Source organism: Mobula hypostoma, chromosome 27 (assembly GCF_963921235.1).
Source record: "Mobula hypostoma chromosome 27, sMobHyp1.1, whole genome shotgun sequence".
NCBI lineage: Eukaryota > Metazoa > Chordata > Chondrichthyes > Myliobatiformes > Myliobatidae > Mobula > Mobula hypostoma.
The window spans coordinates 5,758,558-5,785,318 of record NC_086123.1 but is presented as its reverse complement, the minus strand read 5'-3'; the positions used below and the strand labels follow the sequence as shown (position 1 = coordinate 5,785,318).

Below are 26,761 nucleotides of genomic sequence, written 5' to 3'. Positions count from 1 at the left end.
GCATTACTGAGACTGGGCAAGGAGAGAAACTGTTCGGCACACTCAGACTCCAATAGTCCAAAAGTATGTAAAAGGTGAGTTTTCAGTAATTGGTATTTATCATGTTCAGACGGGTGTTCAAGCAGACTCACCAGTCTCACAGCCATAGAAATAGTTGGCAGTGTCGATGGAGATTTCTCGCAGGGAGAAATGGGCCTCAGCTTGTGCGAACCGAGCAACAGCATTTTGCTCCCAAATCTCCGGCAATTTCAAAGCAATGTTCACGAACAGGTTCAATAACTTCAGAATCATCCTATCGTGTCGGGGTCACCAATGTAGGTTTCCACAAATAAAATGAAGCGAGGCATTTTATGTTTAACGAAACCCATAAGACATTTTATTAAACTCTAAAACCGACACAACAAAAGCACGCTTTAACTTAATAATGTCATCACGTCAGACCAGCCTCTTAAAGTGAAACCCCAAATCAATATCAGTACATTTCTCCCAATTACATTACTCTACACACTGAATCTTTGATGCATTGGGATAGGATGGTTTTTGTGGTGCATCGATATAAATTGGAGAGAGTCAAAGGCAACATGACGAATTTCTTTCGCCTCCTGGGGACTTCTTTGCCACAGCATCTACGTGGTTGGACCAGGACAAGCTCTTCCTGATGTTCGCTCCGAGGAACTTGCAACTTTCAACCCTCTCAAACTCAACACAGTTGACAAAAGCAGAGGTATTTTTACTTCCCCCCCCTTCCTAAAATCAATGACCAGCTTTTTTATTTTATTTCCAACATATTATTCTCCGTAACTTCCGCCACCTCCAACGGGATCCCACCACTAAGCACATCTTTCCCTCCCCCCCTCTCTCTGCATTCCGCAGGGATCGCTCCCTACGCAACTCCCTTGTCCATTCGTCCCCCCCATCCCTCCCCACTGATCTCCCTCCTGGCACTTATCCGTGTAAGCGGAACAAGTGCTACACATGCCCTTACACTTCCTCCCTTACCACCATTCAGGGCCCCAAACAGTCCTTCCAGGTGAGGCGACACTTCACCTGTGAGTCGACTGGGGTGATATACTGCGTCCGGTGCTCCCGATGTGGCCTTTTATATATTGGTGAGACCCGACGCAGACTGGGAGACCGCTTTGCTGAACATCTACGCTCTGTCCGCCAGAGAAAGCAGGATCTCCCAGTGGCCACACATTTTAATTCCACATCCCATTCCCATTCTGACATGTCTATCCACGGCCTCCTCTACTGTAAAGATGAAGCCACACTCAGGTTGGAGGAACAACACCTTATATTCCGTCTGGGTAGCCTCCAACCTGATGGCATGAACATTGACTTCTCTAACTTCCGCTAAGGCCCCACCTCCCCCTCGTACCCCATCTGTTACTCATTTTTATGCACACATTCTTTCTCTCACTCTCCTTTTTCTCCCTCTGTCCCTCTGAATATACCTCTTGCCCATCCTCTGGGTCACCCCCCCACCGTCTTTCTCCCTAGGCCTCCTGTCCCATTATCCTCTCGTATCCCCTTTTGCCTATCACCTGTCCAGCTCTCGGCTCCATCCCTCCCCCTCCTGTCTTCTCCTATCATTTTGCATCTCCCCCTCCCCCTCCAGCTTTCAAATCCCTTACTCACTCTTCCTTCAGTTAGTCCTGACGAAGGGTCTCGGCCTGAAACGTCGACTGCGCCTCTTCCTAGAGATGCTGCTTGGCCTGCTGCGTTCACCAGCAACTTTGATGTATGTTGCTTGGATTTCCAGCATCTGCAGAATTCCTGTTGTTTTAGCTTTTTTATTTTGATGTCATTGAGGGAAAGGTTATTGTCATCGGCTCTCCATCTCCTTCCTACTCTGATTCATCACTATCAGATACAGTTCACCACAGTGGAATCATCTAGCAAACTTGGAGCTGGGGTTGAAGCAATTTCTGGCTGCACAGTTTTGAATGTACAGTGAGCAGACAGGGAGACTGAGAATGCTACCTGTGGGGCGCCAGTGTTGAGAATAATCATGATGGAGGCATTGCCGCCTACCCTTATCGATTGGGGCCTTTTGGTCCAGAAGTCAAGGATCTCATTGCAAGAGGTGGCATTGAGGCCCAGGTTTAGGAGTTTGAAGATGAGTTTGCTTTGAATTATAGTTTTGAAGGCGGAGCTGTCGTCAATAAACAATAATCTAACGTAGGTGTCTTCACTGTCCAAGTATTCCAGAGAAGAGTCACAGACAAGAAAAAAATCTGCAGATGCTGGAAATTCAAGCAACACACACAAAGTGCAGGTCGGGCAGCATCTGTGGCAATGAATAAACAGTTCACGTTTCTGACCAATGAAGGGGCTCGGCCCAAAATGTCAACTCTCCTCTTTTCCATAGATGCTGCCTGGTCTGCTGAGTTCCTCCAGCATTTTGTGTGTGTGTTCCAGAGGAGAGATGGTGTCAGCCACAGACCTGCTTTGGCGAAAGGCAGACTGTAGTGAGTGAAGGCTGAAAGTTCAAAGTTCTGAGTAAATTTATTATCAAAGTACATATGTCACCATATACTACTTTGAGATTCATTTTCTAGATTATCTGGGAGCTGACTGCTATCAATATGTTTAAGGAGAAGTCCAAAATATTGCAAAGTTCTGTTTACTGTAGTTATTAATTAGAGGCATTTGATGTTTGAGTTACACACATACACATGCACACAATGCTGGGGGAGCTCAGGAAATGAATAAAGAGTCGGTGTTTCAGGCAGAGTCTCTTCTTCAGGACTCAATCTCACTTCTACATCAAAAGCCCAATTCCAATGACGTTTGAGTTAAGATGTATATAAATTGTGCAGCACAGGAAAAAAAGTCCTAGATTTATAGAACTTATGTTCAATGATAGAGATTAATGCAAAATTGCAACGTTTACAGTGAAGGATGCAAGACACCTACAAGGAGGGAGGATTTACTGGAATAGCCAGTGCCTACAATAGTCATTGCAGAAATGTTAAGTATAACTTACAGTATATAGCTTTGCTGAAGAGGCTAAAGTAATGAGCAATCATGTATTGATTAAATTTACACGGGTTTATCTCTTTTAAGTAAGGGTATTAATTCATGTTTGCAAACAGTAATCTATCATTTACTATATGCAGATAGCTGATGGGTGGAACGATTTTTAAAGGAGATGCAAGTTGGAAAGTGAGTGTGAGAGTACCTTTAAGAACTGACACATCTATGTTGTTGCGTCAGGCATTGCTGTTTAGTTTGAGAATGGTTGCTGTCGATAACGGAATGCTTTAGTTAACTCTGCATGACAGCTCTTGCAACAACACCAAACAAACTTCCATGCATCACAGCTAACATGCTGAGTGGCTCAAAAAGAGACAATCTCCCCTTTAGATCAAAAGTCCACTTCCAAGCTGCATTACAACCAGATCTCTCAATCACACAGTGCTTTTCACGGAGGGGCAGATACAAATTCTTACTGACAAAACCATCAAAATACACTAAGTGGCCACTTTATTAGATACACCTGTTCATTACTTTAAATATCTAATCAGCCAATCATGTGGCAGCAACTCAGTATATGCAGACATGGTCAAGAGAATTAGATGTAAATGAAATGTGCCTCTGCATAAAGGGGAGGTGAAAGTCATGATCTGTTTGATCACCGTGGCAACAAAGTTAGGATAAGGAAAAGAAAGAATGGCATTTCTATGAAATTCAGAGGATGGTGGGAACTCAACTGGAAGACAGGAAGGAAGAAGTCTACTTTCATGTTGACGTATTGGACATACTAGCTTGAATAATGTCCTTGTTCAGAGCTAACATGCTGATACAGGCATTTGTAGTGAGTGCAGTGTATACAGCATATGTTGTTTGAATGCAGTTCCTATGAGGTGCGAAGGAAACATCTAATTGATAAATTGAGATCTTTGGGACAGACAGGTTTTAATGTGGAAAGTTTGTTAAGATATCATTGCCATCGTACTGTATGTAAGTGTGTATTTGATATTCAGAAAAGCATTCGACTTCTTGATATTAATTGAGGAATTTTTTTTGGGGGGGGTAGAATTTAACGGGTATACTTCCCGTCCCTTTGACCCACACTCCAAGTCAGTAGGTGGAGGTAATGCACCTTATGTTGGTCTGCCAATTACCGTTAAATTTTACAAGAAGAGAAGTTCAGTTGTTGTTCAGACCAAACATCAGAATAGGAAAGAAATGTAATTGAAGTTACGTTGACCGTGGAATGATTGTTGGTGCCAGATGGGGTGGTTTGAGTATCTCAGAAACTGCTGATCTCCTGGGATTTTCATGTGTAACAGTCCCCAGAAGAGTTTACAGAGAATGGAGCGAGAAACAAAAAAATATCCAGTGAGCAAAATGCCTTGTTAATGAGAGAGGTCAGAGAAGAACAGCCAGATTCAAAGTTCAAATTTGTATGTCATGTATTTCATTTATAAATTCATATACATCACTGTATGTCTTATGAGCATACTCAATAAATCCATATTGAGTATGGAGGGAGGAGAAGATGACGGCGCAAAGCAGCACGCGCGGCCGTTCCGAATTGATATCAATATGTGTTAACTAGGGAGCCGTGCACAATCCGGATTTGATGGAGACAGCCGTGAGAAACACGGAGGAACACCTGGTGAAACTTCTGAAATGCCCGCTTTGCTGCCGCTGCTACTGTGCGATCGAGAATCTCCGGAGGGGAAGGCCCCAAATCCTCGGCTTTGCCTATTGCCTGTTGCCCGGGCTGGGGTCGAAGCGCTCGGCAGAGACGGTGCTCGGTGTCGGAGGGCTGGTCGGAGGCTCGGAGTTTTCGGACGGACTCGGAGTCGGACTGTGGTCGAATGCTTCCGGGATGCTGCATCGACAAGTTGGTGGCGCTGGAGGTTCACCGTCTGCGTGAGATGATGGGACTTTCGAGAGACTTTGAGACTTTTACCGTGCCCACGTTCTGTTCTTATCAAATTACGGTATTGCTTTGCACTGTTGTAACTATATGTTATAATTATGTGATTTTTGTTAGTTTTTAAGTCGGTTTGTCATGTGTTTTCATGATATCATTCTGGAAAAACATTGTATCATTTCTTAATGCATGCATTACTAAATGACAATAAAAGAGGACTGAGTATCCTCATAATCTAATTTAATCTAATTCAACCAATTTCCCCCGGGATCAATAAAGTATGACTATGACTATAATAAAATAATAACCAGAAATGAATCAATGAAAGAGCACACATAACAGGACAAACGACCAATGTGCAAATGCAACAAACTGTGCAGGTACCAAAGAAAAAGATAATAGCTGATGAGCTGAAGCACCTTCAGACAGTTAACCCAGTTACAACATATATATGGTTTACCACATAAGCAATAAATATCGAGAAGATGAGAAGAAGAGTATAGGAGGTAGCTAATACAGTGGCCACTGAGTAAACATCAGCTGGTCCCTAAATCTAGCTCCTGCTTGTGGGGCCATATAATACACAGGATGGCTACTACATTACACAGTGATAACTGAGTCAAAGCAATTCACTGTGTGTAAGGTAGTCTCTGAGAAACTTCAGATCGCAGTTACAGAACCCCACTTTGCATATTCTTATGCAGCTTCCAAATTGACTTTGAACCACTCCATATCTGAGTGGCAGGTAACAGAACGTTAATAACGTCCGTTCTGCTTGGTTTCTGCTGATCCAATTAGAGCTGGAAATCCTCCTCCCCTCTGTAAGTGTCAGTAGGCTTTTTGTATGTCAACCTTGTTTTGTCCCTTCTCACTGAGACACAGGCTGATCTTTATTTGACTTACTGGCCTAATTACTTCCTTAGTAGTCATCTGACAACACCTTTGAACAATTGATCAACTCTTTAAAAGTATTACAACTATTAATTGGTTTGTTAAATTAATGCACTGCAGCCTGTCAGCAGTGAAAAGCAGTAATGGATTAGCTACCCCTTGAGCAGTAAGCATTGCTGTTATTAGAAAGCTGAGGAAAGGTTGGGTTACAGCCCAGTACGAAGATTCTCAGTTTTCCTACCCTCTGCCACCCATGTCGGTCTTTAAAAATAAACTTCAGTTCAGTTTCCATGTGTATAAAAACAACACTATGGAAAATTAACACACTGAGTTGCATGCGTATTCCATTGATTTAACTTAGCACTGTCTGCGGATCTGTTACTTCGGAAAAAATAGAACAGAATGTATACCCAGGGCACAGTGCCCTATTATGCTGCTGAACAGCAGTGGTGTGGCATGAAAATGGATTTTCTAAAGCCATATATTTCACTGTGCTATGCCGTCTGAAAGGAACTGACAAAGCCCTATGGTTCAATTCTGAAGAACCGCGGGGATGTTTAACCCAGTGTCCAGCCTCGTGGCTTGTTCCAGCTTGTGGCTGCCTGCAAGAAGGCAGGTCTCAAGGTTCTATATGGTATACATACTTTAATAAATAAATGTACTTTGGACTTCGAGTACTTATGCTAATGTCACTAACATACCAATTTTTTTGTCAACACTGGTAAGGGAGTAGGCTGGCTACAGACTAGTCACCAGATTTCCTATCTCATTGATGGTGCTTGGGCAATGTGGCTCTCGCTGTAAATTCCCTTGGCTGAATGGCATTCTGAAATTGTTTGAGGTAATGAATGAAGGTTTTATTCCTCCAACACAAACACTTCTGGAGAAACTATAAATGACAAACAAAGGACAGAGTCACTATTTTCCTCCTTAGCTGGAGGAGGAATGGTAACTTGGAAACATGCAGCTGTGCCAGCCTGAAATGGCCAACTTTCGACACACTTACAGCTCTGTGCAAAAGTCTTGGGCACATATATTTGGTAGAGTGCCTAAGACTATTGCACAGTGCTGTATTTGTCAACATGGAGTACAGAGCGAGTTTGTAAATCTGGTGGGAGCAAAGGATATTGGGAATGGTGAGGGTGGAGTGCCATGGGAGAGGTGTGGGACAGGGGGCAGAGAAGGAATGCCAGGGGCATGGGAGGGTGGCACAATTGTAGACATCCCAGCCCAGAGATACTAAGCAAGGTCATTTGAATGTCTCTCTGGTGCTTCCCGCTCCCTGCCCTCTCCCTTCCCCTTTTCTCAACCACAATTCTCCCCTCCCTGCCCCCTTCCCACTATCAGTCCACAATAACCATATAACAATTACAGCATGGAAATAGGCCATCTCAGCCCTTCTAGTCCGTGCCGAACAATAGAGACCTATATCAGACTCCGATTTTATCATCACTCACATATATCATGAAGTTTGTTTTGTTAGCAGCAGCAGTACAGTGCAATGCATAAAATTACTACAGTACTGTAGAAATGTCTTTGGCACCCTAGCTATATGTGTATAGGTACCTAAGTCTTTTCAACAGTACTGTAAACTAAGATCAAGGTTCTTTAGTTTCATTCCTGACTTTAAAATTCCATTGGACAATAATTTTAATGGACGTGCCATCATTTTTGCATGCAACTTCTCTGTATCCAACTTTTAATAAAGTCTCCATCCAGGAACTAGTCCATGACCTTTAACGTAGCTCACACAAGAGTTCAGTGCTGACAATTAACACAGGGCATAGAGTCCTTTCAACCTTAAACTGTCATCTTAAGAGGAAAACAGGAGGCAAAACCCTGTGAAGTTGCCTGTGGAGGTTTTGTGGGCTTTTTCATGTCACATTAGTTTGAGTTTGACCGTCATGCACAAGTCCCTGGACAACGGGGGCAAGAACGTCCCCAATGTCGCCCTCACCCTGATGGCCAGCTTCGTATGTGGCTGCATCAGGTTGTGTGTAGAACCCAGGTATGTGGGCACCAAGTACCACTGTGTGCCCAGGTTCTACCTGTCGCCCTGGCTACGAAGGATGGGTCTGGCCCCACTCCCGCGCAACGCCCCAGTCAGCTGGTCGTTGCCGGCATACCTGTCCTACGTAGCAAAGTTCTTCCAGGAGAACGCCTTTGACCACAGGGCCATCAGGCAGTGGTCGACACGTAGTGTCCTGCAGGCACTGCAGGAGAAGGACGTGATGGACACAGTGGGGTGGTTCCCTGAGCAGACTGTCCAGTTCATCTGGCAAAATGCCTCATCGCCAGATCTCACCAACAGGCACCAAGACCTCGCATGGCTGGCGGTGAGAGGGGCCCTCCCAGTCAGAGCCCTCCTGTACGCCCGGAACATCGTCTCCGCACCCCACTGCCCACGGGAGGACTGCAGTGAGGAGGAGTCTGTGACCCACCTCTTTGCACACTGCTAGTTCGCAAAGAGGGTGTGGAGGAGGATGGACGGGCTAGTGTCACGTTTCATCCCCAGCAGCTGTGTAACAGAGGACTCTCTGATCTACGGGCTGTTCCCGGCGACGCACACGGAGACCAACGTCCGGTGCTGCTGGCAGATCATCAACTCGGTGAAAGACGCTCTTTGGTCGGCCCGAAACTTGATGATCTACCAGCACATGGAGATGTCCGTGGGAGAATGCTGCCGACTGGCACATTCTCGGCTGCAGGAGTACGTGCTGAGGGACGCACTGAAACTCGGTGCAGCCACCGCAAGGGCCCGGTGGGGAAGGACCACAGTATAGGTTTCTCCACCCGTGGGAGTGAGAGGGGTTGGTGGGCGGGGAGTATACCCCTCAACAATGATATGGTAAACTGAACTACTGGAGTGCCGCGTGGTTGGCTATAAATACGGATATGTACTGACTATAATGGAAACATATGTAAGGGATGAAAAGTTATTGAATGGTTTATTGTATATATTTATTTTTGAATAAAGTATATTTTGAAATATATTTTTAAAAAAAATTAGTTTGAAATTAATTCCACCCCTTGAGGACTTTTGGGAATGCTGCTGATGAAACACTAACCGCTTGGCAGTGATCAATGAATAAAGATGCTGTTGTGCTGGAAGACCACATTTTTAGGGGGAGTTAATACAGATTTTTAAGCACTGAAGCACAGAAGGCAGAATGCTGGCAGAGCATGCCGCAAGCACACCGCAGGCTGTTCTCATGGAAAGGTCATCAAGCTGAAATGTTTCACCGTCCATGGATTTGCCAAGCTTGCAGAGCATTTCCAGCACTTCCTGCTTCTATTTCAGAAATTCAGCATCCACAATATTTTGCTGCTTTGGTGTACCAAATAGTTGCTTGGAAAGTGAGCATAACATTTGCTTTTTAGCTTACATCCACTGTCTTATCTTAGAGAATTTGAACATTCACTATTGCAGGTACAATAGGGTCTTCTAAGAAACTCTTGGATAGATATATGGAGCTTAGAAAAATAGAGGGTATGGGTAACCTAAGTAATTTCTAAAATAAGTACATGTTCGGCACAGCATTGTGGCTGAAGGGCCTGTATTGTGCTGTAGGTTTTCTATGTTTCTATGTTCCACATTGGGTATATTAAACACAGCTCCATGTCGTGAGAGCACGCAATGGCCAAGTCTCGGCACATTAAAATCAGAACAACAGAAACAAACCTTACCGTGTAGTTTGGTGGGCGATAAAGCACTTGTTGGCAGGGGTGAGCTGTTGTGGAGTGTCACGGGGGTTACTGCATGCGGTTGCTGAGTGCCATAAGCATCCATCGCCAACTTGTGCCGAAAGGCTTCTTCCTTCCTTCGATTCGCGAACCAGTTGTACACCCGCACCTCGGTAACAAGGTTAGAGCCCAGTCCATGGGCCTGTGACGGTGAGACCCCTCGCTGTATGCATTCCGCTCTGCAACAAACGTGGATAAGATATGTGTGAGACAAGAAACCCGTATACGTTAGGCTTTCTCAGGCAAATGACGTGACTTTGTTTTGGAAAAAAACATTAGTCATCAAATCCCTCTGATTATTTCATAAAATATAGAACAGTACAGCACAGGTCAGGCCCTTCGGACCTCTAAGTTGTGCCAACCTTTTACCTGCTCTAAGATAAATCAAACCCTTCCCTCTGACATAACCCTCCATTTTCCTATCATCCATGTGCCTATCCATGAGCTTCTGAAAAGCCCCTAATGTATCTACCACCACCCCTGCCAGGGCATTCCAAACACTCACCAACTTCACATTTATAGGAAATATTGTGCATGGGTGAAATATCTTTTTTTTTAACTTGTATCATCTCAAAGATTTACTGTAAGTCATAGGTAAATTAGCATACTTCAATTAATTGTAGTGACAGTTGTTTACTGAGTATAGATGTATGTGCACTTATTCATACAGAACAACAGTGTGCAATTTTATAGCCTTTAATGAAGTGAAATGTCACAAGCTGTTTCACAGGAGCATCAGCATCCTCAAACAAAATTTGCTGTTGAGCCACATGACAAGAACTTGCAGAGTGGGGACATTGCACCTTCTCTCTGTGACCTTGTGGGTTTCCACCAGGTGCTCTGGTTTCCTCCCACCTGCCGAACACATGGAGGTTGGTAGGATAGGTAGCCAATGAAAAATTGCCCCCAGTATGTCAGCAAGAGGAAATATCTACGGGGAGATGATGAGAATAGGGGGGAATATTAAAAAATAGGATGAGTATAGGATTGGTATAAATGGGTGGTCAATTGTCGGTACAGACTCAGTGGGCCAAAAGGCCTGTTTTCCATGTTGTGTCTCTCTATGACAGGGCTTCCACAGGCCCCTCGGTTATTGGTAAAGCCTGATTTATACTTCTGCGTCAACTCAGCGTCGTAAGTACTGCTTCGCTGCAAAGCCGACACAGATCCCTACGTCAGAACCTGCGTTGCTGCGACACGCACCTCTCCCAAAATGTAACCACGTGTGGCAGCAACACAGACCGTAAGAACTGTGATTGGTCCACTTGGTAGCATCGCATTTCATCTTACGCTGCAGTAGCTTCCCATTGGGCGACTGAAGGGCAGGGAAGGAACTCTAGTTGCAATGCTTTCCGTAAAGTTTTACAGACCTCCGAAATTATGGAGGCCACATTTCGCTTTTACGAACAAAGACGCTCGCTTCTTGTTTACCCTGAGAAAGACTACCATGACCATGAAGCCTTGCACGGGCAGGTGTGTGCGCATGCGTGACCTGCGCGAATTGCAGAGCAATGCAGACACACCAACACACAAGTATAAATGCTCACAACACGCGTAGGCCACTTGCGTAGGTTACGGTGTCGAGTTAACGCAGAAGTATAAATCAGGCTTAAGGCTGCATAGTGTAAACAAAGGTTGGGAACGCCTGTTCTATGACTTGAAGATATTAGAATTGAAAGATCTAAGCACTTGACCAAGAACAGAAGTTCTAAAGGAGAATCTTATAGAAGGAGAAAGCAGTAGAGATTTAGGGAGGAACTCAGTCCAGGCAGTGAAAGGCACTACTACTAACGTCAACTTAGGCCTAGGGGGCCGGCGTCGGGCAAGTGAAAGGCAAATCTGCCAATAAGTGAACCGATTATAATGGAAGTGTAAAGATCTGGAAAGGCTGCATGGCTGAAGAGGGTCACAGACTAGGAAGCAGCCAATAGTGTGAGACTATCATATAGGGAAGTTATGGGAAGTAGGTACAGCAGCAAGAGGAGTTATTGCTCTCACCTAGACGTCAGGACCTTTGGTACAGAGATACAAGTTCAAGTTCCAATCGTGGTGAATGGGAATAGGAATTGCAAAGCTATTAATATAAATCTGGCCATGAAGTTACCGGATTGTTGTGAAACCCACCTGTAGTTCATTACTGCTGCTTAGAGAGGGGTTATTTGTTGTCCTTACACTGTCTGGCCTACATGTTACCGCCGACGCACCACGGCCATTAACCCTTAATTGCATCCTCAGCGGTGGACAATAATTCTGGCATTGCCGGTATTGTTGAAGTCCCATGGATTTTCAAAAAAAAAATTGTTTGTGAGGGAAGAAATTTCTGCAAGGACTGAAGACAGGGAATCGTCTTTCTAATATTAATTGAAGAAGACACTCAAATGGAGATTGGACAAGCAACCTAACCATTCAGTGGAAGGATCAATAGAGTCAAATAGAGTTGGCTTTCGTCAATGTAGGTGAAACCTGGGATACACCTGGATGATGGTACCAGATGGCAGTGTGCATGTGAGAAGTGTAAGGGAACCAAGGCTCAATCCTTGGAGGAGCTCTTAGACATGGCAAAGTTAGAGCAGGTGAAGCCATTACATGTGACCTGAAAGAAGTGGTGTAAAGTTTGATGGTGATGGAAAATTCATCGTGTTGCCTCACTGATTCTCCTTTCCAATGGGCGACCAAACCTTTAACACCACTTGATTAGACTCGAAATCAACCCTAAACATCTTGGGCGTGAACGGTCCAAATATGTAGCAATGGGCAGATGTTGGTTACTAATCCTATTGATTCTAACCTCTTGGTGGCCAAACCACCGACTGACTATAAATTTTGAAGAATCTGTTAAGTACCTCTAAAGGAAGTTCCTGTGGACATGGTTTAACTATTAAACACTGCACAACAGCATTTACTCACATCATAAATTATCAAAATGTCATTTAGTAATAATTTCACATGATGGTTCAGCTTAGCAGCTGTTATCAATAGTTACATTCATTTGCATAATTACAGTTCAGTAAAACAAACACAGGAAGAGTCTGAAGAAAATCACATAGTGGGACTTGTGACTGGGATAATTCATATTATCCCAACATTGCCAGGAGTTTTACATTGATATCAAGGCTGTGGGAAATACCTTGTTGAATATGAAAAGCCAAGGCTGTGAATTGCTGATGTGCTCAACAACGTACTCAGGAAAAAGAGGCAGAATAATTAATTAAAAAATGTTAGCAGTGCAACATTCAAGTTGTACCCCTTGGAACATTAACAGATACTAGTTCTCCACATCTAGGTTTGGCCTGGAATCTTAAGAAATAAAAATTGATTTTTGGACACTAGGGCAGTCCAGAGAAAAGTTTTTTTTAAAAATTATAGCGCATTCAATACAAACTATGTATTCCTTGCGAAGAAACTGAAGATGTATGTGGAGACGGTTGGATTGTCTGAGATGGCAGGTCACGTGAGGAACAAGGCCATCTGCAGCTGAATTCTCTAATATATAGTCATAGAGCACTACAGCACAGAAACACACACCTTTGGCCCATCTAGTCGAGGTCGAGTTATTTCTCTGCCTAGTCCCATTGACTTGTACCTGGACCATAGCCCTCCGTACCGCTCCCTTGCATGCATGGAACAAGTCATTAAGTAATGGGTCTGTACTCAGTAAGGAGACTCCAGAAAACTTACAGCGTCTGCCCTAATTCTTATCGCCAGCTCTTCGCCTTCCCTCCCACAAAGTTCAAAAGAGACTGCCAACCCGCTGTTTCCTCCACAAACACTGTTCCTGTTTGAAGTCCTGCTGAAGGGTCTCTGCACAAAACGACAACTGTTTATTTCCCTTCATAGGTGCGTTTTGTGTGTTGCTCTGGATTCCTGGCCTCTGCAGAACCTCTTTATCTTTCTGATTTCCTCAACCCCTCCAGCGTTCAATCTCGATTGTTGACAACCTCTCCCTCCACCCTGCTCCCCAGGTTCCAATGCAGATTACTGATTGAATCTCAGGCCTTGATCAGCTGCCAACCTTCTCTGGCCCTGGAAACGGCCACATTCCTGAACAGCAACTCTTTAAAACTCCTCCCCATTCTGCATTGTACCGCAAGCATATAGCAGACCTATTACTGTGCCCTGGAATTTCCAGACAACTGTGTTTCTAACACCACACTGAGAAACGGTTGGGCACAGTGGCAGATATTGTAACGAGATCTTCGGGCAAACGAACCCGGGCGCGGAGTAGGGTGGGAAGTAACGATGAGGATACATTCGAAGAACATTACAGAGGAGTAGCAGATGACCCCGAGCGTACTTATTTGAGAGGGCTCAGAGTACACCCAACGTTAGTTCACTTGAAGCTCTAGTTCAGAGCTTAGCGATGAACACTAGTTGTGACGAACTTAGATAGTGCATATAGCACGGGAACCCCGTGTGTATCTAAACTCAATAAATTAAAAACAGGATGCACATGGAATTCACATTAAAAAAAACAAGTGGCACGAAAAACACAAGGAAATCATAAAGGCTAAACCAGTCGCTTGACATGTTGTAGTTAAATCAAATCAATGACATTCAAATGCATCAGAGCACCAAGGCCTGGCACTTTCTGGATCCCCAGGCTGATCCGAAGAGTTCATGAGAGATATATTGCATTCTTCGCCCAGTCCAAGTCATTGAAGTTAGTGTTAGTCAGTTGCTTTGGACATAAATCAAGATAAGACAATTCAGTACTGACTAGGTATTGCACCTGTGGCATTAAAAGTAGACATGGTATTTATCCACTGAGTCACCAAAATAAAAATTACATCAGGTTTTTCGCCTTTAGTCAGTATTGCTTCAGATAAGCTGATTCAGAGGTATGTCTGAGACAAGTACAGACTTCATTCTGTGTACAATGAACTACATGTCTCCAATGTTCAATTTCAGCACTTGGAAGAGTTGTGGATAAATTAATGGATGGGAGAGTTATGGAGGGCTCTAGTTCACACGCAGGTCATTGGAGCTCAGCAGAATAATACTTCAGCATTGACTAGATGGGCTGAAGGGCCTCTAGTTCATACCAAACTATTATTCTGCCTTGCCCCATTGACCTACACACAGACTACGCTGTAGTGCTCTATGAATCTGTAAAATTCCCATTCTCGTGGTCTTGGGACAATGGTGCCTAACGGCCACTCCTTTGCTTGCATTTTCAGAAACAGCTCTATTTCCACCTGTAATATCTTTATTTTTCTCTTTCGGGGTTCTTTTGAAGACCCTGACCTGGAGTTACACGCAGGCTTCGGTTCTTTGTGGGAATGGGACCCGTTCTCAGGGTTCCACAACTGGCCGTTATTTAACATGCCAAGGGTTTGGCCTGAGAGTCTCGATCGTGTTCGAGAGCCTAAGATCTCAGGGGTCTGGAGACAGGCGGATCAAGGGTTGGTATCACGACAGGAGACTTGTGTGTCGTCAGGGAGACCAGAAAATCTTTTGCTGTGGGCCTGAAGACCCAAGGTCTTTGTGATCTTTGGACACAGAGCTCGAAAAAAGCGACGGAATAGACTTTTTACATCGTAAACCAGCGGGTTGTTGTTATGTCTCCCGCTCGCTGTGAAAATGGGGGACACCTCCCTCTCCCTTGCCAGGGAGAGAGAGAACCGGTGGGATATCGAATGCCGGATGAAGTGCAAAGCCTTTGGGGTAACTTTGGTCTGAGTCTTTGCTATTGCTTAGCTCACGCTTGTGCTCAGTAGCGGGTGCGCTTTTGTTTGCCAGTCGGGGGGGGGTGGGATTATTGCTCGCCGCCGCTTACGCGCGGGAGGGGGGAGCTGGGGGTGGAACTTTGGGGTTCTTACATTTAACTGTCATTCATTCTTTGGGTCACTTCTCTGTTTTCATGGATGTTTGCAAAGAAAAAGCATTTCAGGATGTATATTGTATACATTTCTCTAACATTAAACTTGACCATTGAACTTTGTTCCCTTTACTCTATAACCCTCTTAAGGTCTACAAGCTATAAATGAAATGTGTTTTCCCTGTGACTCCATCCACCGTGACCCATTTCTCCCCTCCTCACCCCACCCTGTCAACAGCTACCTTGTCTGTCTAGTCTTGCACTTTTTTTTCTCTCAAAAGATATTTAGACTCTCTTCAAAATGTATCCACCTGAGAAACCTCCTAGCCAACCTTTACCGGCTTAGAGTCAACTTTTGTCTATTTATGTTCGTGCGAAATGGCTTGGGATGTTTTCCAAGTTAAAGCTGCTGGTCAATCCACTCAGGGAGAATGAGGGATGGATCTGTCAGCAATGCCCACATGCCCAAGAACAAGTAAATGAAAGATTGCTGATACAGTACCCAGGTATGAGAGCAGCATCATTCCCAGTTTTGACATGTTCAATTCACCAAGTCTGCGTATTTTTATGTGGGAGGTAGTGACAGATTTCTACCACCTCCTTGCGTGAAGAAGTGGTTCTTAATGTTACCCCTGAAGTGAAGTACCTTGTCTCAGCAGCGTTTGCTCAAGTATAAGTCAAGATAAAAATTGCCAGGAAGCTGCATGCCATGAGTAATGTTTCAGTCATGCTTAATCCTGATAGATGCTCTCCAGCAGCCGAGACCAGAAGCCATGCCTGCTGTTCCCTCTCGTTCTTTAACAGCTTACACTTTATCTCAATTGCGCTTTCTGTTTGATCACATGAACAAGCTAACATCAGCAGGCACAAGATGACCATCAAAATTTGTATATTTCAACATGAGATTTGCAAAAATAAATTTTGGTCACAGATTAGTAAGATGTCACGTCATTAGCTCCTCGGGGAACTAAGAACTGCCTGGTCATTTCTTGCTATCAGCGAAATAGTTGGCTTTCCTAGTTGAAAGTGAATTCTGAAGGAGGTATTACAAAGCAATACTTAGTCCTAATACTGAGGACACCATTGACTCGCCCAGCATTGGAATCATGCACTGAGCTCAAGGATAGCTGCTACACCACTATTATCAGACTCTTGAACCAACCTCTCGGATGAACGCCTGATTGCCTGAAATCCCAATCTACCTTGTTGTAGCCCATTTGTCCATCTTCATTACATTTTTGCTGTAACATTACATTTGTATTCAGTTTTCTTTTTATTATCTTGATGTAATTACTGTATGAGGGGTGATTGATAAGTTTGCCGCCTTCGGTAGAAGGATTCGATTTTAGAAAACCTAGTACATTTAGTTTTCAACATAGTCCCCTCCTACATTTACACACTTAGTCCAGCAGTCGTGGAGCATATGGATCTTGGACCTCCAGAAAGTTTCCACAGCAGGGGTGATTGGTAAGTTCGTGGCCTAAGATATAAGGAGATGAGTTATACAACTCTTGTTACATGCACGTGCAGGTCAATTCTTTGAGAGATTATGCAGAAAGTTTGAAGTTAATAACTCATCGCCTTCTACCTTAGGCCACGAACTTATCAATCACCCCTGCCGTGGAAACTTTCTGGAGGTCCAAGATCCGTATGCTCCACAACCGCTGGACTTAGTGTATAAATGTAGGAGGGGACTATGTTGAAAAATAAATGTGCTAGGTTTTCTAAAATTGACTTCTTCTACCGTAGGCTACGAACTTATTAATCACCCCCGTATATGTGGCATGATCTGTCAAGATGATACTCAAAACAATAACTTTTCACTGAACGTGTGATAATAACAAAGCAATATAATGTCAAGTTCTGATTCAGACCACAAGAAAAATACACAAAGAATCAATTCGGTCTTCCTTCTCTCATGGGGACAGTGAGGAGAGTGACAGTTGATAGTGAATCCGTCGATTTGACCCCCGGATCAAATGTAACTCATGCATTACTGCAGCAAACTCGTGAGAAATACCAGGAGGTTAAGGGCAGGATGCTGGTTTTGCCAAGCTAACAGGCTAAATCTGCCCTCAACATGTGCCAAGTTGCATTGATCCTTGTCTCAAACTGTCAGATGATTGATGTGTTGACAAACAATTATAACAGATTTACAGGTCAGCTACTACTTCTGCCATATTTTGAGACATTTCTTTTTTTTCTGATTAAATCTTCAAGGAATATTCTCATGCAAGAGACCACAAACCCACGGGTTTTGTGCAGTCGGGGGTCCAGGCAGATTTTTGAATGATGGTAAAAATACATTGACTCCCTCTGAAACAAAAGGGAAGGAGAAATCAAGACAAGTGTAAAATGGGCTGCCGGACCAATTGCAACCACTTTACGTAATCAGACTAAGCCAAGATACTGTAGAGTGACAGAGTGATACAGCATAGAAGCAGACCATTGAGTCCATCAAGTCCATACTGACCCATGTACCTTAATCCTCCACTTCTCCCATTGAGGAGCGATGCCTCAAAAAGGCAGCGTCCATCGTTCAGGATCTCCATCTCCCAGGCCATGCCTTGTTCTCACTGCTACCATCAGGAAAGAGGTACAGGAGCCTGAAGGCACACACTCATTGTTTCAGGAACAGCTTCTTCCCTTTGCCATACGCTTCCTAAATGGACGTTGAATCCATGAATATGACCTCAATACTTTTTCATTTCTATTTTCTGCACTACTTTTTAATTTAACTATTTAATTTATACTTAATGTAATTCAATTTTTTCCCTCATATTATGCATTGCATTGTATGGCTGCCACAAAGTTAATGAATTTCACGACACATGCTGGTGATATTAAACCTGATTCTGATTCTAATTCATTTTCCCCATATCCCATGCGCCACTCCCAGACTCTACAACCCATCAAAATGCACGGGCCATTTTACAGTGAACAATTAACCTACTGATCCATGCGCCTTGGCGAAGTGGGAGGAGATTGGAGCAGGGAGAACATGCAGCCTCCAAACAATCAGCGCCAAGAGGTCAAGATCTCACATTAGTCACTCTGTGTATCAGCAGCACTGTGTCACCCTCGCCTTGAAATATTACTGCATCGCTCCAGGGAAGATAGTTAGTACTCTAAAGATTGAGACCATAAGACATAGGAGCAGAATTGGGCCATTTGGCCCATCAACTCTGATCATGTCCCCCTCAACCTCCATTTTCTTGCCTTCTTCCCGACCCTTTGGCACCCTTCCTAATCAAGAACTATCAACCCCTGCTTTGAATATAATCAGTTGCTTGGCCTCCACAGCTGTCTGTGGCAATGAATTCCACAGATTCATCACCCTCTGACCAAAGATGTTCCTACTCCTGTTTGTTCTAAAGGGACTTCCTTGTACTCTGAGGCTGTGCCCCGCTGTAGGAAACGTCCTCTCTGTGTCCACTCTACCTAGAACAGCTGTAAGATGGAGTATATTTAGACTATGCTGGACCTGGTCCACATTGAGCACCTGTGCTGTTCTCATCCAGCTGTGCCATTTGATGGTGTTTCAGAAATCAAGTTTATTACATATATACGTAGTTTGTAGAAAATTCTTGGTTCCCTCTGCATTTCTTATTCCGTGCCACTGCTATGGTCCGGCTGCAGTTCACATAACCTGAGCAGCAAGGTTTATATAATGCAACAAAAGAACTGAGTTTTGTGTAAAATTAAATAAATAAAAGTAGCATCTGAATACGTTCAATACCTGTTGGTTCATGAAACTGATTTTGTGCTGCACATCGCTGCTGCTAACTCAACCACAGACATGGATGAGCAGAACGATCACACCCAGAAATGAATCTGGCAAGGGAACGACATCCTAGACGGAATCAAAGGAGGGCGGAGAATTTCCCCGAGGTGTGCAGAAACAGCACAAAGACCGAAGAAAGGGCTGATTGTAGTGCTAGGTCAGTCCAAGGAGAGTCAGGACAGCTTGGGAGGTGCAAACCTGAAAGGTCAAACTCCACACAAAACTAATGGATGATACATTCCTTGACAGGTACTGAGATAGCCAGAGTCGTGGAAAACATTGCTTTTTTCTGGGTCAAGCTGATTTTTAACAGAAGCAGAGATTTTTCTCTCTCTCTGTAGCTGTGTGAATGAATTTTTACTATCCCACTGGTTTCAGATTGTGTCTCAGAGGAGCGGGTGAGTGGGAGGGGAGAGGTGCTGCAGGGTGGCCCTATTGTTCCGTCTAATTCCCTATTAGGTGACATGGCCAGAATCCTAAAGGTAAGACACCCAACAGAGGCCAGCTTCTCAAGAAGTGATCAAAGGCAGAGCCAGGATTTGTAATCTCAAGCAATAAACTGGATAAGATATACAGGTATTTAGATTATAGGGTGTTTTGGAACTTCTGTAAACTTGGATAGTGGAGGTATACTATTGTTTCCAAGTTCCTCATAGACAAACAAATGATGAGAGGCTGGCACTGCTGGACTGGTCGTTGGATAGGCTGGTAGGTGACCATTGTGCGAGAGGAATGGAAAAGGATGGACACAGCCCAGTCCATCACAGGCAAAGCCCTCCCCCCACCCCCACCATTGAACACATTTACATGGAGTGCTTCCACAAGAAAGTAGCATTGATTGTCAAAGACTCTTACCGTCCAGGCCATGCCCTCTTGCCACTATTACCATCGGGTAGGGGGCACAGAAGCTTTTGTTGACACACCACTGCATTCAGAAATAGTTATTACCCAACAAGTACCAGGCTCCTGAACCATTGTTAATAACTTCAATCATCACTATTTTGAACTTACTCTACAACCTGCAGAATCACTTCAGAACATAGAAATCTACAGCACATTATAGGCCCTTCAGCCCATAATGTTGTGCTGACCACGCAACCTACTCTTTCAGGACTCTTGACAACTCATATTCTCTGTGTTATTTTTCATTTCCACAGTTTGTCTTCTTTTGCACATTGGTTGTCACTCTTTGTTTATGCATAGATATTCGTAAACTCTATTGTATTTCTTTTTTCCCTGTAAATGCCTGCAAGAAAGTGAGACTCAAGGCAGTAGATATATATATGTACTTTGATAATAAATTTACTTTCAACTTTTGAAAGAGTGGAAAGAAGGCACCCTCACATTTTTGGTTCAGCTTCATATCAGCTGTGACATGTAATCAACCTCATCAGGATTAGTTTTCAACCAGGAACAGATTAACGAGAAATTGAGAGAGAACAAGTATGATTTGTGGAGCAGACATGATGGGACAAATGCTTAATGCTGTTCCTATGTCTTATGATCTCATGGAGCTAGGTATTGTTCACATTTTGTACAGAAAAAGCAAATGCAAATTTATCTCTAAAACAATAGTGGACTTAATTCATGTTATGAAGTTTCAATTTGCTCTTGCATTTCATAGTTCCCAGTGAAGTTACTGACCAGCACTATAATGTAGTCCTACGAGTGGCAGCCACTGTCCTTCATCACTTGTAAATGAGTATTCATTCTGTAAAAACCTAGTTAATAATTGGTAGTAGCCATTTCCTCCAGCTGAACTTTAGTATCTCTTCATCCTGAAGTCACATACTGTATCTAGTAGAAGTTTGAGGGATGAGGAGATTTATCTCTGTAATCAGTTGGGAAGGGCATCCTTTATAGTCATTTAAAAGTGTGGGAGAGATTCCTTTACTTGAACCCTGTGAGAGAACGGAGGAGTTGAGATGAATAGAGAGGACGCCTTGAAGAGGAAGCTTAATGAAGAAGATGGGAATGGAAAAACATCGAGGTAGGATGAGAGAAATAAAATAGGAAGAGGTTCACGTAGAGTTCATACATCGGTTTACGAATATCGGCCCAAATTGGCTACTCCCATCTTGTAATTCCTTGGAATCCACAAGGAATCCTCAAAATTCAGGAATGATGTCTGGAAACCATTCCCTATGCAGGGGAGTGGAAATCTGGGAATTTACTGGCTAAGATGCAATGGAAGCTGAGATACGTTGGTCAGTTCCGATCTGAGACTGCCAAGGTCATTTACCGACATGAATAGAAATAAGATACATGATCCAATTCAATGCAGAGTCAGCTGAGGGGTGGAAAGGCCTTCTCCCATTACAGTGCTCCCGATTAACTTGTGTTTTCTCTGCCCCAGGTGACAGATGCTGAAGCTAATTTCAGTCTTCAGTTGGCAACTCAGTTCAGCTCATTCAAAGTGGCACAGATCAAAGCAGGCTGCATTGCTGAAGCTTATCTATAATCCTCTTCCATTCCTAAAGGTAAAATTGAATTAAATAGATGCAAATATATCTAATTTCATTCCCTCAACCAATTTCCTTTCCCATCCTGGAAGCAGCTATTTAAAGAACAAAAATTTTATGACTCGATTAACACCAGTTCAGAAAAAAAAATCTGGTTGATATCCACTCTCTTTCGAGCTGCAGAAAGCTGCAAACTCAATCAGCTCCATCATAGGCACCGGCCTCCTCAGCATCCAGGACATCTTCAAGGAGTGATGCCTCAAAAAGGCAGTGTGCATCATTAAAATCACCCAGGCCATGCTCCCTTCTTTTGCTACTATCAGGGAGGAGGTACAGTCGCCTGAAGGCACACACTCAACAATTCAGGAACATCCTCTCCACCTCCGCCGTCAGATTTCTGAATGGACATTGAACCCATGAATACTACCTCACTATTTTTTTTGCACTACTTTTTTAATTTAACTTTTATACAGTGTATATATTTACTGTAATTCAGTTTTTTATTGTTATGTATTGCAATGTTCCACTGCCGCATCACAAATTTCACGACATATGCCGACGATATTAAATCTGGCTCTGATTCTAATTCTAAAGCTTCACAATGTTTTTGCTTTCTCCTTACATCCTGCACAGACACCTATCTTAGAAAATCACCAAGACAATATCACTGGGTTTAGTAAGATCACACCCCACTGACAGCTTTGTTTACTTCTCCATGGTGATACGTTGTTCCATGAGTTACTAACAGCATTGCTGCCAAGGAACACCGACTGAGGCTTAGAACCGGAAACAGGTTTTAAATATTTAAAAAAATTGAATCTCAACAAAATTGCAGTGTAAGGATGTGAATTAAAGGCATATTACTGTCTTTTTATACGCAGTATTTGCGACCGAAGCGATGCTGTGGTGAGTTTCTACTTTTTTTGATGTAACTTTAATGGCAGAGCAGTTCTGTGCAAAACAAGTCTAAGTCGTTTGCTGTCTTGATGTTCGTTCATCCCACACATTCCGCACAGGGAAAGAAGTGAAAAGCTACCTGGGCAAAGGTGACGCCGTCAGGACAAGACATGGAAGGAAGTCACTGATAATTAGCTGCTGATGGTAAAGGTCAGAGAGTGCTTCCTTCCACATTGGCCTCTCATAGCCTCAGTCACCTTCTCTAAAGCAAGGCATACACCAACTGGTGTGGAGTTTCCTTTAGTTTCCATTGAACATTTTTTTCTCAGTTCACATTTGATTACAAGCTGCCTTGATTCAAGGTTCAAGTCTATCCATCACATGTACGTTGACACGTACCGTGAGTTGCCTTAAAAAGCGTGTGTGCTGGGGGCAGCCTGCAAGTCAGTTGTCAAAGCCAGTTTCTTTTACCTCCATGTGGTTCTGGAACGGAGATGACCATTGGTGAGCTGGTTATAGAGGAAGTGTTTTTGCCAGCAATGTTGGTCATACTTTCCATCACTTTGCTAATGATTGAGGGCAGATTGGTTTGGATTTATCCTGCTCATTGTGAACAATCACACAGAAAAACTTTCCCAAAACACCATGCAGACACCAGTATTGTAAATGTGCCAAAACAGGTTGCCCAGCAGTATAGATAGTTTTCAGAACCATAGCCAAGATATCTGCCTGATTCCCTCTCGCTGCTACCATTGGGAAGGAGGTACAGTTCAAAGTTCAAAATAAATTTATTATCAAAGTACATATATGTCACCCTATACAACACTGAGATTCATTTACTTGTGGACATACTCAATAAATCCATAAAATAATAACCATAACTGAATCAAAGAAAGACCACCCAACTAGGGTGTTCAACAAGAGTACAGACAACAAACACAGAATGCAAAAAGAAATAAATAATAATAATAATAATAATAAATAAATAAGCAATAAATATCGACAACATGAGATGAAGAATCCTTGAAAGTGGGAACAGTGGTTATGGGAACATTTCAATGATGGGGCAAGTGAAGTTCAGTGAAGTTTTCCCCTTTGGTTCAAGAGCTTGATGGTTGAAGGGTAGTAACTGCTACTGTGCCTGGTTGTATGAGTCTTGAGGCTCCTGTACCTTCTTCCTGATGGCAGCAGCAAGGAGAGAGCATGTCCTGGGTGGTGTGGGTCTGGATGCAACGTTCCTGCGACACTGCCCCCCATGCAGTGTGCTCAATGGAGGAGAGGGCTTTACCCATGATGGACTGGGCCAGATCTACTACTTTTTATACGGTTTTCTGTTCAAGGGCATTGGTGTTTCCGTATGAGGCCATGATGCAGCCAGTCAATATACTCTCCACTACACATCAATAGAAGTTCATCAAAGTTAATGCCACACCAAATCTCCACAAACTCCTAAAGAAGTAGAGGTGCTGCCATGCTTTCTTCATAATTGCACTTAAAATGCTGGACACAGGACAGGTCCTCCAAAACAATAACAGCTAGAAATTTAAATTTGTTGACTCTCTCCACCTCTGATCCTCTGATGAGGACTGGCTCACGGGTCTCTGGCTTCCTCCTCCTGAAGTCAATAATCAGCTCCTTGGTCTTGCTGAAATTGCGTGGGATGTTGTTGTTATGACACCATTCAGCTAGATCTTCAATCTCCCTCCTTTCTGCCGATTCATCGCCACCTTTGATTTGGCCTAAGACAGTGGTGTCACGGGCAGACTTGAATATGGTATTGGAGCTATGCTTAGTCACATCGTCATAAGTGTAACGCGAGTAGAGCAGCGGACTAAGCTCACAGCTTTAGAATCTTTGGTCCCACACCACCAGATTCAGGAACGGATGTTACCCTTCAACCATCAGGCTCTTGAACCAGTTCAACACTGAATTGACTCCATAACCTATGGATTCATTTTCAAGGACTCTACAACTCATGTTCTCTGTATTATTTATTTACTTTTTTTCTTATTATTACCATTACTTGCTTATTTTTGTATTTGGACAGTTCGACTTCTTTTGCACGTTGGTTGTTTGTCAGTACTTTTATGTAGTTTTTCATTGGTTCTATTGTATTTCGTTGGTCCACTGTGAACGCCTGCAAGAAAACGAATCTCAGGGTAGTATATAATAACATATCATACTTAGATAATAAATTTACTTCGAATATTGAACATCAGGATGCATAGACTTGTTTGTGTCCAGTGAACTCAAGCCTTTCTTAACATCACAGGGAAAGAATCGTCTTGCCAAAAAATAATTTGTTGCAGGAATTTTAGGAGAAAATAGAGATTTGCCATCCACTTGATACTTAGGTCTGTTGATGGTCGAAATGCTCCGACTTTATTTTTAGTGTTGACATGATGGGTTGATGTTAATAATGAAGGCAGAAGTGCTTGGTGAGCCTTCTCTGCTTTTCAGTTGTCCACCACCATTTGCAAATGGGAATGGAAACACTGCAAAGTTTCAAGCTAATCTATTGGCGATGTTATCACTGAGCTCTTTGGGTTCTTTGTTTTCCATGCGAAGACGATGCTTCCGTGAGTAGGAGACTGTAGGATCCGAGGGCACAGCCTCAAAATAAAGGGATGTCCTTTTAAAATCGAGATGAGGAGGAATATTTTCAGGCAGAGGATGGTTAATCAGTGGAATTTGTTCGCACAAAAGGCTAAGGAGGTTAAGTCATTGTGCGTACTTAAGGCAAAGATAGGCTCTTGATTTGAGAATGGAGTTCAGATAAAAGTCAGCCATGATCGAGTGGGGTGGGTGACAGGCTGCACCAAATGGCCTGATTCTGCTCCTTTATCTTATGATTGTATGTTTTTATTCATGCCGTTCAGTCTTCTACTTCATTCCGGTGTTGCTCCTGTATCTCCCTTTAACATACTGCAGTGGTCATTCCCATGACAGCCATTGTGGAAGAATGCCTTAACAGCAAGCGGATTGGTAAATGAGTTATCTTGGTAATCTTCAACACTGACTAGAAACATTGGCAAAGATATGACCCCATGTTTTCCACTTAACACTCAATGTTTTCACTTGACTGTAGATTCAGTGGTCATCCTTTTGCAATTACTGAGACTCGGTCCTTCAGAATTCACCCATTCATTACACCAACAAGCCATGTTGGTGAAGTCCATTTACATTCCGTTCTAGGGTACGTGTGGTGCTATTTTCACTGTTTCATCCAAATGGTGTTTAAGCTGAAGACCAAGGTAAGACATTGAGTGTCGAGTGGATGTCATAAGATTAATGCCAATGTTTGACCTGATGCCCTGACTGTAGTCAATGTTGAAGTCGCTCCCTTATTCGACCACGACCCTAAGTGGGTCCATTCTGCTGGTGAGATAAGGAATGGAGAAGGTGGATCTAAGACATTAGTTGAACAGTATGATCAGAATAAGAATCAGGTTTATTATCACTGACAAATAATAATAAGTTTTTTGTTTTGTGGCAACAGTAAAGTGCAATACAACAAAAAAAAATAACTGTAAGTTACAATAAGAATAGAGGGGAAGAAGCTGCACCTAAAACACTGAATGAGCATCCTCAGACTCCGGTACCTCCTCCCTGATAGTAGAGGGTATGTCCTGGATCAGGCAACTATGACCATGTCAGGCTCTAACTTGACTAGATAACAGTAAGTGACCTGTTTATTAGATGAATTCTGGTAGAGGATAGATGGGGAATCCACAATATCAGGCCATCATTAAAGTGTAAAATAATCTGATTCGAACAAACCTCCAAGGAAACCTACAAGCTGACAGAGAAAATTATGGAAATGTTGAATGTAATATGTAGGTAGCCATAAATACAGTCAACTGAGAGATATAAAAAGTTGGATGATACCATATGGAAAGCAAGGATATCAAAGGGTATACAGATGAATCAAAATTAAATAGAGAGTTAGAGTGTATAAAAACTACTGATGAGCTTAGCTGCTGTGAAAATCCTCAGTATCCAGAGGAAGCCTCTCCACCTGGAAAACAAACCATCTGTTTCCCTTCATAGATGCTGCCTGGCCCTCTGAGTTCCTCCAGTGTTTTGCATTTTTCTGAATCTCCCTAATCCTGTAAAGGAGAAGCCTGTCTTCATGTTTCTGTGAACACACACTTTCATCTAATACCCCTCAGGTAAGTAGCATTACTTTATGCTTAACTTGTGAAATCACTTTTTTATCTCTGGAGTTATCTCTCAGTAATGGGAGATATTTTCTACCAGGCATTGCCCTGCCC

The 26,761-nt window shown here is 43.2% G+C and overlaps 1 protein-coding gene across 2 annotated transcripts in view; it reads right to left on the bottom strand.

Moving 5' to 3' along the window:
- The window catches only part of LOC134338526 (hepatocyte nuclear factor 1-alpha-like), a 228,235-nt gene that overhangs the window by 152,290 nt on the left and 49,184 nt on the right, over positions 1 to 26,761 (bottom strand). For both annotated transcript variants that reach the window (XM_063034416.1, XM_063034415.1), the window contains exon 4: positions 9,470 to 9,705. In XM_063034416.1, coding sequence (XP_062890486.1) covers positions 9,470 to 9,705 — 236 coding nt within the window. The remainder of the gene's footprint in view (positions 1 to 9,469; positions 9,706 to 26,761) is intronic.